Genomic DNA, 13,697 nt, shown 5'->3' with positions numbered 1-13,697 from the left:
TCAGCTTTCCACATACGTAGCCAAACTGCTCTGTGAGCAGCTATTGTTGAAGCTGATGCCCTGGAGGCAATAGTACACATATCCAATGCCGCTTCTTCCAAAAACATTGCAGCCTGTTTTATATGAGCTATATGGGATTTTTGCTCTCTAGAACCTATAGAAAAATCCCCCTCCAATGCATCAGCCCAGGCAGCCACTGCCTTTTCCATCTAAACTGAAGCCATGGCTGGCCTTATGGCTGCCCCAGACAGGGAAAAAAAGGTTTTTTTAGAAAACCATCCACTCTCCTATCCGTGACATCATTTAATGATGTTGAAGGCAAGGGTAATGTAGATTTTCGCACTAATCGAATTACAATCGTATCTACTTTAGGAGCCACCTCCCTTTTTAAACAATCCGCAGCTGGAAGAGGATAATTGGAATTCCATTTCTTAGGAATTCTAAACTTCTTATTGGGCGTAGCCCAAGCCTCTTCCATAATTTACTTCAGCTGATCTGACCCTGGAAACGCAGTCTTAACTGTTTTGGGACGTTTAAACACGGGTGCTTTGGTTTTTAACACAGGCTCTGCTGAATCCTCTAAGGATAGAATGGCTTTCATTGCTTTAATTAACTCAGATATATCCACTGAGCAGAGACCTTCCTCCTCCTCTTCGTATGCCGAAGTAGAATTAATTGAGCTTTCATCTTCCAATGAATCCTCATCTGAATCATGTGTAGTCTGTGAGGGTGCAGATTTACTTACCACCAGCTTATCAGCTTGTTTCTTTTGAGAAGCTGCTGCTGGAAGTGATGCACCATAGGTGGAGAGCTGCATGTAAGGGTTAATAGTGTAATATATCCCTGGTAAAGGAGTTGGAGGAATTATCCGTTCAGCTATACTGGATAAAGTCTGTGCAAACCTAGCCCAAGGTAGATCCATCTGCACCTTAATCTGCCTTATATTTTTCATTAACCCCTGGGGAAAGCTAAACCAATTTTCACACAAACCATCCTGAACCAGATCCTGAGAGGATAACACAAGCTTTGCAAGACAAACATGATGAGTGTTGATGTTGCTGTGAGTGTACCTTCCTCACCTTTGCCGCTCTTAGACATGATAAATAAATCAACACTTCTACAGTGTACTACACAATTTGTGACTGTAATCACTTTAAATTTCTTAAAGTGACATGCAATCCGACCCTACCCATGCACCAGCATTGAGGATCGGAATAAAACAAACTGACAGAAATATAGTTAAGTCAGCAATCACACTAGCAGTCAGTCACGTTATACATCAGTATAATAAGCAATATGAGCACATCATCAACTACATTTTAAGTATGTAGGAGAACATGTTACTGCATCATGTTTAAACAGATTTAATGTATCCAGACGCAATGCGAAAGAAACCGTAAATGTATACAGACTCATATGCAATAGGCACTTATCTAACTATTTGTACTCAAAGGGTAGATAGAGACTTAGTGCTGTATAACCCGTACTCAGTAGAGTGGGATACAGAGAGACTCACCTTGCTTCCAGGACCGATCAATACGTTAGCGAACGCTGAGTGGATCCAGACGCTACTAGTGTACACTGCCGCTCCATGAACCTATAGTGAACACAGACGCTCAGTGAACACGGATGCACCAGTCACACTGCCGCCTTCCCCTTCGTGTACAGTGTCTGAGACGGAAGCAGGAAACAGTTCATGGCGGGAGACTCGGAGGAAACTGGTCATGAACTGGGGAGAGGGGTGACCAGGAGAGAGTCTGACTCCCCACTGCTGACATCAACCCTAGGGATCGCGGCCTCATACTATTCCTGGAGCCTCTGATCCCTAAGGCCAAGCGCTGGTGCACCCAAAACAGTGCGGCTGTGTCCGTATTCCCCTTCTAAGCAGAACCGATGCCTTACCTTCTCCCCGTGCTCCGGCTACAGCCTGGTAAACTCTGCTGGACCTGCTAGTATATCAGACACAGATGCCTGCCAAAACAGCACTGTACTCGTGGGTAAGCGTTGTCGCGACCCGGCGGAGAGTTGTTGGAGCAACTCTTTCTAAGGTACGTATAAGACGCTGTTTAGAAAGATCACTCAGAAAAATAGTAAGACTATAAATAAAATAAGAAAGCTTAGGGCTGCTAAAAACCAGCAGCCCTCTGACCATGGTCCGGCTCCTGCCGCACCAAACAAAAAACTGATTTGACTGAGCAAGGAGGCAGGGATATATGGACGGGCCCGTTGCATGCTGGGAGGCCGGAAAAGCTTTGACCAATTGGTGCAAATCCACTGTCGCTTCATCATATCCCATTGTTATCCTGTGTATAACCTGTGGACCCTGCCGGAGAAAGCCGTATGACTCTGCCTAGCCCGTAATTGCGTTTGGTTAGTTCAGAGCATTCACAGTGCAAAGAAACACCAGATAGGCTCAACAAACCAGCAAACGACCAACTCTACATTGGGCCTACTATATAGCTAATGCGTGCGAATAACAGCACAATAACTATTACCATGCCATTGCTACATATCTAGTTATGCTGCTGCCACAGGAGTCAGACGTTCCAGAAAAATAAAAGTTCAATGGTTACAGAGTCCCAGAGTGAAAACCTGGGTCCCTCCAGAAGAGAACAGGACACATGAGAACCCTAGGTTCACATTGTGACTATGGTACAGCATCTCGTGCTGAAGGAACACCATAAGGTAGTGTAGGATGGACCAGTGTGCACACACCTTTGCAAAGCTCACAAGCATCAATGTTCTGTAACATATAATGGAGATATATGGGAACACTCATTAATGCATAATACACTATGTTGCACAGAGGATCTAAAAAAACATTATGAACATGCTATAAAAAGTGAGCACAAAGGATAAGGCTTTACCTATACTAATACAGACATTGTTTGAAAATGTACAGTGTACGTGCCCTTAAGATAATAACTCTGAAAATGTACTTATTCTGATTACTAAACAAATATTCGAGACTAGAGCCAATCAATTCACCAGGACCCAAGTTACACTACTACACTACTGAGGAAACAAGTTTCTGTTGATCCTAGTGAAAAAAAATCAGCAACAAGCTCATGACAACTGGTTCAGTTCACAAAAAGGTTCAATCCACATGGTGTGGGTGAGTGGTACACTAATATAACCAAAGTAAAAATTTGACCTCTAGTTAAGAGTAGGTGCATTCGATTCATCTAGCACATGTAAGACCAAACGTGGATGGAGGATGGGGGACAAATACTACAGATTTGCTACATACAGTGCAACACCTGCGAAATAAAGCTCTGGAACCAGAGTTACAAGAACTATGAAAGACATAGGGGTAATTTACGAATGTTTCTAAGACAGAGAATTGGTGATGCTGCCTATTGCAACCAATCAGAAGCAGTCTATCATTTCTCAATTACCTTTTAGAACATGTTAGACATCATCTGATTGGTTGCTAAGGGCAACATCACCAATTCTCTGTTTTAGAAGCTTTAGTAAATTTACCCCATAGGGGGAAGATGATACAGCATTTTGATGTAGGCAATTCTTAGTAAAAGGCTTTCCCACAAAACCTGAAAACTGTAAAATTCTCAGAAAGCAGTGTAAATTCTAACACTAATCGGACGTATATTTTAATCCTAATGAAAACAGTGTTTCTGAGCCGATTTGGATTAGGTACTTCTGACTGTGCCTCCATCTGGAAATTATATACTTCCCAACACTGGTCACAGCTTGAAAAACAGGTTCAGATGTTTGGAAACTATTCAGAACAGTTGTAAAACATTTTCTGAATCCGAACGCAGAAATTAGACTTTTACAGTACTTCCTAATGCTGCACTGACAATTACTGTTTATACTTGAACATATGTTTGCATACCGTGTCATACTGCTATTACAAAGTGCTGTATACAGTAAATACCTTTATATAACATATGTTAATAGCATACAAAATATCTCACTGCAGAGTTGGGCAGATGCTAGCTGTTCATTGATAATACTCTGGCTTCCAACAAAATCAGACTGGTTCTTCCATACAACCTTATTTAATCACCCAACAAACATTTAAGAGCAGAGTATACCTAATATATATAGTATATCTAATATACTAGATCAGCCATCTGACTTGTTGGTCTTCATAATCACGGAATGGTCATAACCTGCCCATAAATTTGTTGCACCACCGCTGCTCACCCACTTCCAGTTTATAATTGCAGCTCAATCTAGAAAAAAAGTTGAGTAGAGCCTCGCAAAATGCTGGCCAGACACAAGGTAGGAACACAGCGGCCATATTGTCCACAGCTAACTTGCCAGCCCCTTTTCTATATACATCTCTTGGGATGTACAGTGTATAAAGTGCAACTTATACAGATTTCATAAACTACAGTAAATTACTGATGCACTAACCCTAGCAAGTGTCCATTTCAAATGGAATAAGGAAACTGGATTTGTGCCTACCTTGCCTTCTTGCTGGACTTTGCTTTTGGTGTCGTTGTCTTCACCTTTTTCTCTTTTGGTTCTTTGGGAGCTTTGGGCTGTTTAGGAGCCTTAGGTTCCTTCGGCTCTTTCTTCGCTTTGGGCTCTTTTGGCTCCTTGGGCTCCTTTTTAACCTTGGGCTTTTTCTTTTTCTTCCCATCTGGTGCTCCCTCGATTGAGAACTCCGGGTTCTCTCCAGGGAAACCTTCCTGACCAAAACCTTTACTTGCATTATCCGCGGTAATATGGTTATTTTTTTTCTTCCTTTTCTTTTGTGGTGGCTGAGCCTGCATTGACGGCAAGAAGTCTTCTGTATGCAGTAAAGAAGTATTGGGGCCACCAATCCGAGTCATATCCGGCATAGATTTATCAAGATAAGGTTCAGATGGGGAATGCTGAAACAGAAAGAACACATTATTTGGTAAAACTTTAAATAAGACAAACTTAAATAATTTTTTTGGGTATTCAATCCACAATAGTAGAGGTTTAAAAAAAAATTCTGTGGAGCAAATTTATGCGCTTCTTTGTAGTAACAAAATGCAACTGTTTGCAAACAAATAAAAAACAGAAAAAAACAGTCCAGGTGGCACTGTAGTGAATATATCTATCTAGGGATTCAATAAAACCAGTCTGTTTACATACAGTAGGGGTCTATTCATGAAGCAGTGAAAAGAGTGGAGAAGTGAGCCAGTGGGTGAGTTGCCCATGGAAACCAATCAGCACTGAAATAATATTTATCAAGTCCCACTCTTTTCATCTAATACATCCTCATATAAACTAGAGACTGCTTTAATATATGATTATTTTCTCACTATAGGGCTGTAGGAAGTTTTCTTTTACAAAAATTCTAATTTTATTTTTGTAGTTGCATTTTTGAACAACAAGCAAACACATAAAAACACAACTGAAAACCAATAGCGCACATTTGTGATGAGACTTGATCAGACTTATCATGAACCTTGTCCAGTCACATACAGCTGCATTAGTGTAAGCAGGTTATCTGCATTTACAACTGAATAAAAGGCGATCTTCCACTTTACAACGATTTTTGCTTTTCAGCCTGGGACTAGAACCTAACCCACCATATGAGCGGTATCCTACAGTGCATCATTGTGAGACAGGCATCACAAATGCAACCTGGAGGTCTCGTCAGTGGGACCAAAGCATACCCATGTTTTAAAGTGTGTTTTGTCTTGCCCCCAGTGGGTGTTTTCTTTTTACCCCCTCAGGATGCTCTTTTTTTAGATGCTTTTTTTTATGCTATTAGCGTATTGGGACATTCATTAGGATTGCGGGACAGAAAAACAAATGGGACTGACCTGCCAAAAAAGTGTGACATTTGGGAACTATGCAAGGTTAGCAGAAAATAAGGGGCCACCAAATGTGCCTTCATAGATATGGGGATCAATGATAAATCTTACATTTCAATATGGAGATCTAGAATGGAGAGTATGAGAGGCCCATTCAATAGTTTGGCTGGTGTCACCCTTAAGAGAAATAGCTTGACCACTCAAGATGTAGCCAAGTACACATAGAAACATAGAATTTGACGGCAGATAAGAACCACTTGGCCCATCTAGTCTGCCCATTTTTTTATCCTTTAGGTAATCGCAACCCTTTTTGAACCTTATTTCTTTGTAAGGATATTCATATGCCTATCCCAAGCATGTTTAAATTGCTCTACAGTCTTAGCCTCTACCACCTCTGATGGGAGGCTATTCCACTTATCCACTACCCTTTCTGTGAAGTAATTTTTCCTTAAACTTCCCCTGAACCTGCCTCCCTCCAGTTTCAGTGTATGTCCTCGAGTTCTAATACTTCTCTTCCTTTGAAGAATGTTTCCCTCCTGAACTTTGTTAAAACCTTTGGTATATTTGAAAGTTTCTATCATGTCTACCCTTTCCCTTCTCTCCTCCACACTATACATGTTAAGATCTTTTAGCCTTTCTGGGTAGGTTTTGTGATGTAGGCCATGCACCATTTTAGTTGCCCTTCTTTGTACACTCTCTAATGTATTTATATCCTTCTGGAGATATGGTCTCCAGAACTGGACACAGTATTCCAGATGAGGCCGCACCAATGACCTATACAGTGGCATTATTACTTCTCTTTTCCTGCTACGGATTCCTCTCCCTATGCAACCAAGCATCTGACTTGCCTTTCTCATTGCTTTGTTGCATTGCTTTCCTGCCTTTAAGTCACTTGAAATAGTGACTCCTAAATCCCTTTCCTCCTAAGTAGTTTCCATTATAGTACCCTTGATACTATATTTAGCCTTTGGGTTTTTGAGACCCAAGTGCATGATTTTGCATTTTTTAGCATTAAACTGTAGATATACCAAGGACACGTAAAAGGTATACAACGAAGACAATGTATAGGGATTCGCAACACCACATAAAAATAATATATTACTGTTATAACAAGCAGCTCAAATTAAAGTTTGCAATTTGAAAGACCAGGAAGTTATTGGAAACTAAAATAAGCATCTACAGTTCTAGAGGCACTTGGGGGAGAAGAGGAGGGAAGTCTGAAGTGTTGCACTGTTTAGTGAACAAGTAACACCTTACATATTCTAGGGGAAGCCGCTTCTGTAAACACTGAAATAACAGCTGGCTTGTGCTAAATAGGCAAAAGAGAAAACAAAACACAACCCCCCCTGCCCCCCCCCCCCCCTCCCCAAACCCACACCTATAGAGCTCATATAATGCCCAACAGATTTCAGTGAAATTCCATTTACAATATATTACTGTTGTTCAATTGTTCAAGTTGAGTTTTGTCATCAAGACAGAACTACACAATTAACTGGAACGGCAACAGTTATTAAAAAAACAAAAACATTAATAGTTGTATAGTATGGACGTTTATAGTAAAGGAGTCAAATAACAAACAACTTAAAAAAAAAAAAAAAATCAGTCTATCACGCTACCATTACAACAGGCGGATCAGATGCAAGAGGAGCAAGCTGCAGTTTGTTAGGCCCATAATTTAACTGGGAGCCTGGACTAGCATATAGTATGTAATCTATAGACTAAAAATACAGACAGACCACTACTATCATAGTATAATGGATATCTTATTACTTTTACTTCTTTATTGAGATTATCAAGGTGGCACAGTGGTTAGCAATGCGGTCTCGCATGTGAATGATGAAATATTCCCAGTGAACCCATGCATAATATGTAGTCCTTACATAAATTACTGACTACTTAGAGAAGATGATAAACAAAATTCCTACCACACATCTTTAAAAGAATATCTTAATCATGAAATGACACCAAAAATAGAAGGGCAGTATTTGCTGTTGGAAAGTCTGAGTGTGTGGCTGGGCCATACATTTTACCTCTATGTTATCAGTGAACTACTGAAGTGTTTTTTCACATGAGCTGATTAAATTGAGATATGCGTTCTAAAACAGAATCATAATTGCCACCTGATCAGTACAACGCAAATTATCTCCGGCCCATGGGATTTTACAAACTCCAGCTTCGTCCTTTTTATAATTAAAACGTAAAAACATATTAAAATAATAATTATAGGTAAGACAAAGTAGGCAAACAGGTTAAACCACTGTTTTACGTTTTTACATAGAAAGAAGGCGCAAAAGTAAAACCACTCTCACCATGTTTGATACAACAGCTGTTTAAATCAGTAAATCATTTTAATGGTTTTCCTCCCTGTACTTTGCTTGCTGACTTTGCTCTGAGAAAATCCGTCCTATTTCAGATGTCAGGAGCCATGGACAGTTTAGATACCACCCTCGTGTTTTCATCGCTGGGCGCGTAATATTGTTTGACACAAATGTTCTAAAATCCACTTGATTAGAAATAACCAGAGCAAAGATCTGCTCACTTCAAAAACAATTTTAAGAGACGAACTTAGCGGGTAATTCAGAGTTTATTACAGCAGCAAATTTGTTAGCAGTTGGGCAAAACCATGTGCACTGCAGAGGGGTTGGGTGCAGATGTAACATGTGCAGAGAGAGTTTGATTTGGGTGGGGTGTGTTCAAACTGAAATATAAATTGAAGTATAAAAATAAAGCAGCCAGTATTTACCACAATATTAAAAAGCAAATCAATTTGAAATTCAATCAATGGGGTCGATTCAATTCAGCAAAAGTTGAATAGCGCCGGGAAGTAGCTCCCAACGCTATTCAATACAGCGACTAGTTACCCTCAATTGTCGGGAATTCTTCTCTCACCCCCGGGGGGTGAGAGAAGAAATCCGACAAAAAGGCTGCCGCGCTGCCGGCGCGAGGCGGATTCTGTCGGGAATCAGCATCGCCACGGGTAGTTAAGTCGGAGAATGCCTGTTCTCCCGACAAAACAACCTGTTAAGTCGGCGAGAACGGGCATTCGCCAACTTAACTTTAGCTGAATTGAATAGCGTCGGGAGCTAATTCCCGGCGCTATTCAACTGTTGCTGAATTGAATCGACCCCAATGTTTTAAAAGTGTATAGTAGTACATTTGGTGTGTTCAGAGGACTCCTGCATATAAAATAAGTGCTTTAAGATAATTTAAACGGAAACTTTTTATGTTTTAAGTCAAGACTGAGAACAATGCGTAACATTTGCCTTTTTACAGAAAATCTTTGCTACAAACGTAACAGAAGGCTGCAACATAATCTATGAAACAAAAACACGTGCTCTTTGCTCTGCTGCAAAGTGGGTCCATTATGTAAAGATAACTGGATGAGCATATAATCCAATGAAAAAAGGTAAAACCAGGGGAAGACCAGAGTGCTCGCAATCCAGATTATGCCCAAACAACCCTAATTAACACTTTCCTACAATAATCATTTACCGATAGAACGCTTGGACAGGAAAGAGGCATGACTGATAAAGAAACACCTTTTCTAATGCTGAGGAACTGAATGACATTTATGCATAGTGAAGGTTTCCCTACACCGTAACTTTGTTAGCTGCTGGCTAAAGATTTCCAGGGAAAGCACATCTTAGGTTCTATGAAACACAACCATTTATGGTGAAGCACTCCTGAAAGTGTATATTTAATATTTTAGTCCACAAGCAGCTCATGGAGAGAAGAGATGGCAACTGGAGTACACTCTAAATATCCACTATCTGAAAATAAGCTCAGACAGAGTATCCATGCCATCTGCTCAGAATACTGCATTTTGCAGGCTAATACAACATGCAAATGTTATAAAACTAAAATAATAATAATAATAATAATAATAATAATAATAATAATAATAACTACACAATATTCCCTGTCCAGCAATCTCTTTCTGCTTAAAACCTTAGTGACAGACTATCAACAAGTCCATACATATTGAGCATTTTTTAGGTAATGTTCTTGCCTTGGACATTATGAAGTAGAGAAGCTTATATTCCTAAGCCAGAAGCTATATAAATGGACAGTGTTGTCAGATCAAGTAGAATGTCTCCAAATCTAAAAATACACGATCTGATTTCATATGAAAAGGCATCTGGAAACATTCAGGTTACTGGGTCAATGTGGGAATAGAGGGTAGTGTGGGAAAGTAGGTTTCCAATAATTTGATAAAACAGGACGGTCTAATAAGAATGGGCAGAGTGCTGCCACCTTTCCACCATGCAGACAGGACAGATTACACGATTGACGTGATCTTGTTCCGCCACAAAAGCACTGAACTCGCCCAACATACGGCAAATTTACAACGATCACCTCTCTGCACTCGGAACAAGTGGACTGTTGTGGCCAGCAGAGACGGACATATAAGGAGCCCTGACATTGTAACGTCTGTCACTTCTGTTCTCTCATATCACCATTTTAGACTCTGAATCACTGCATTGTCCTTGTACAGAACATCTGACGCGCAGGACTAAATGCTCTGGCATTATAAAAATGGTTAAATAAAAATCTTTAATTCAAAGAATTGAAAGCTGCAAAATGATATTTTCAAATCCATCACTACTGGAAAATTGTCAAGATGGATTCCTAGCACTTCTTAAACACCAGTACAAGTATATAAACATGTATCAGCATGGAAAACATTGGTCTCGATGACCCTACAACCAACAGCATTTGGGATAAGCAGCATTGTTGCAATACAACAGTGGGTAGGAGTCTCTACGCTGGGCAATTTTTTACGGATTATGAACAAATGTGTTTCTGTGCGATCACTATAGAAATGAAACACACTTTAATTAGTTGTCCAGTCCTTTTAAAGTTATCCCCATAAACCAAATACAAGTAGATTCTCAATTAATTTGCCCATTAACATCTGATCTAGTATCGCACTTTCAGTGTCTCTGAAATGGATTTCCATACACATCAGTCTTCTAGAGTTCAGCAGATGGAGCGCAAAACCAAAAATAAGAGAGTAATAGTTCTGTGGGCAAAAGGCCTTGTTAATAAGAGGTGAGCAGACTGGTTTAAGCTGCCAGGAAGGAGACAGTAATAAGCAAGCGTTACACAGCGTTGTGCAGAAGAGCAACTCAGAATGCACCACTTGTATCTGGATGTCCTGCAGCAGCAGCAGACCACACAGGATTGCATGGCCTTTAGCTACTGTAAAGCAGCCAGATTGGACAATAAATCTTTAGGTGTATGGCCAGCTTAAGAACAGGAAACTGATACTACAGCATACACAAGGTAATCAAAACCGGACAACTGAAGACTGGAATAATGTCTCCCCGCCTGACGAATCTCTGGATCCATCTTGCCATGTGTCAAGTGCTCAGGTTGGTGGTGTTTTAAAAAGGTGCTGGGAATGTATTCTTAGCACATAGTAGGCCCCTTTATTTGATATAGCGCTAACTATGTGCTTTCCCTTAGACCACAGTCTGCCCATCTCCAAATGGCTACTGCCAGCAGGATAACGTGGCATATAACAATGCACAAGTAATCTGAAGCTGGTTCCATGAACAGTAGTTTAGTGTTCTTCATTGGCCTACATTCAACAGATCTCAAAACAATACAGAGCTCCTTTGGGATGGATATGGCGATTTGCAGCGTGAATGTGCAGCAACAGTGTGATGCTATCAGGTCACCATGGACATAAATATACACATACATGTATGTTGTGTGTGTATATATATACACACACATACAATATATTTATTATAGTGAGTGTGTGTGTGTGTGTGTGTGTGTGTGTGTGTGTGTGTGTGTGTGTGTGTGTGTGTGTGTGTGTGTGTGTGTTCTAGCACCCTGCACCTGTCGTAACCCGTGCAGTTCCTCTCTCCTGCCTGTGGTATCACTCTCTGTTCTGCTGCTTCTAGCACACTCTGGCCTGTATCTTATTGCTGAGATACAGACTGCTAGAAGCACCAGAACAGAGAGTGACACCTCAGGCAGGAGAGAGGAACTGCACGGGTTGTGACAGGTGCAAGGTGCTAGAATAAACACTATATGTGTGTATAGAAATTCGGGGCAGTACGGATGGTGTAATGGTTAGCATTACTGTCTCACAGCACTGAGGTCATGGGTTAAATTCCCACCATGGCCGCAACTGTGTGGAGTTTGTATATTCGCCCCGTACTTGTGTGGGTTTCCTCCGGGTACTCCGGTTTCCTCCCACAATCCAAAAATATACTGGTAGGTTAATTGGCTCCCAACAAAAATTAACCCTAGTGTGCGTGCGTGTACATGTGGCAGGTAAAATATAGATTGTAAGCTCCACTGGGGCAGGGACTGATGTGAATGGCCAAATATTCTCTGTAATGCGCTATGGAATGTGTGCACTCTATAAATAACTGGTAATAAATAAATAAAAATATAAATTACACACAGCCCATGATTGTAGATTTCATTAAATCAGCGACATAGGTCTGATAAAAGTTTGCTAACAATTTCTGCATGCAATATAACAAGCAGGATTTAACAATGTATTATTTGGCAAATCCACAAGCATGAATTCCCCTAGAAACCACGGAATCTTAAAACTACTTCATCATAGTTTATTAGTCAATAAATAATTCAAAAAACATTTAGAATTTAGCTTAAAATCCATACACAAACATTACATGTGAAGGAATTCTACGTATAACAAGCTCACGGGAAAAGCGAAAAACATAAATGTCTTCGTTTTTAACAACAAATGGAAACATTTACATCTGCCCTGATGTACTTATTACACAACCAGTTTATTATTTCAGCAGTTTTAATAAATAAGGGGTTAAAGAGGAATTATTTTGCCACTGCCTGTATAAACATATAAAGCTCATATTGCCTAAGTACGTTCAGGGAAGCACAAGCATGTGCCCACAGACCTTTTCCTGTAGGTATGTGCAGACAAATTCATGCAGTGCATTCATGTTGAGAAACCGCCAAACACGGATTTATCAGAGGTTCAGTGCTTATTCACAATGGGTGTTTGAGCAGAAGCAGTTAACACACGATGCCACCGCAATATCATGCCGTACAAGAGCACAGCACTATTACCAAATTGCCAGCCCAAAAATGTCACTCTTTAAAAAGAAAAGGTCACCTTGAGCAAGCCCCCATGCATCTCTCTGCAGTTAGTTGCTTGACAGAAGGTGAGTGCAGAGCACAACGGTTTATAATCAGACCTGTCGGAAACACTTACTGAGAATAGCTCTGCATGTAAGACTGGAGCTTTAATAGATTAACATGCTATAAAGTGAAGCTAAACTATCACTCCCGCAGGAGTCTGCAATGCATTAAAGCCAAACAGGACGCAGGCAGCATCAATAGCAGAGTCTACACTTGGAACTTCACCATAATGCTTTAAAGGCAAAACATTGTTACGTCCACCACAGTAACTGTTTTATATGGTTGGATGGAAATATATTTTTTTCTTTTGTTATACGAAAATAACAGGTTATATTACAGCAATTTGTTTTACGCTATTTCACTCCAAAACTTTAATCAGCAACTTATTCAGAATATAAAGTACGTATTGTAGAATTGCTTTAAAACACCTGAAAGAAGTTGTTGTTTTTTTATTATTTTTGCTATTAAGCCAGGAACATGTTCTGTTTAAATCTCCCTTATTGCCAGCTTTAATAAAGCCTGTGTAATAACCTCATACAGACAAGCCGTGATATATCCAGTGTAATACAGTTGATCAGAGATCGTAATCTCCCTCTTTTCCCCGCCACTAAGTGAGGTCACCAAGATCATAATTCCCTGCCTATACACTATATATATCCACATTGCAGATTTGAAGTGTATGTTGGACAGATCTTGTATGTTTTAGTACTTTGCATGCTCCGTGGTCAAACATACAGTACTACAGGTGACGCACAATCATCTGCAACTCAGTCGCACTTCCACATG

General features: G+C 40.2%; 1 protein-coding gene across 1 annotated transcript in view; it reads right to left on the bottom strand.

Moving 5' to 3' along the window:
* CHD7 (chromodomain helicase DNA binding protein 7) overlaps positions 1–13,697 on the bottom strand; it is a 168,633-nt gene that overhangs the window by 85,097 nt on the left and 69,839 nt on the right. Inside the window, exon 3 of the mRNA XM_063923776.1 lies at positions 4,435–4,847. Coding sequence (XP_063779846.1) covers positions 4,435–4,847 — 413 coding nt within the window. The remainder of the gene's footprint in view (positions 1–4,434; positions 4,848–13,697) is intronic.

The sequence above is a fragment of the Pseudophryne corroboree genome, chromosome 5 (genome assembly GCF_028390025.1).
Source record: "Pseudophryne corroboree isolate aPseCor3 chromosome 5, aPseCor3.hap2, whole genome shotgun sequence".
Taxonomy (NCBI): domain Eukaryota; kingdom Metazoa; phylum Chordata; class Amphibia; order Anura; family Myobatrachidae; genus Pseudophryne; species Pseudophryne corroboree.
Note: the sequence above shows the minus strand (reverse complement) of the source record. Positions and strands in the feature narration are given on the sequence as shown.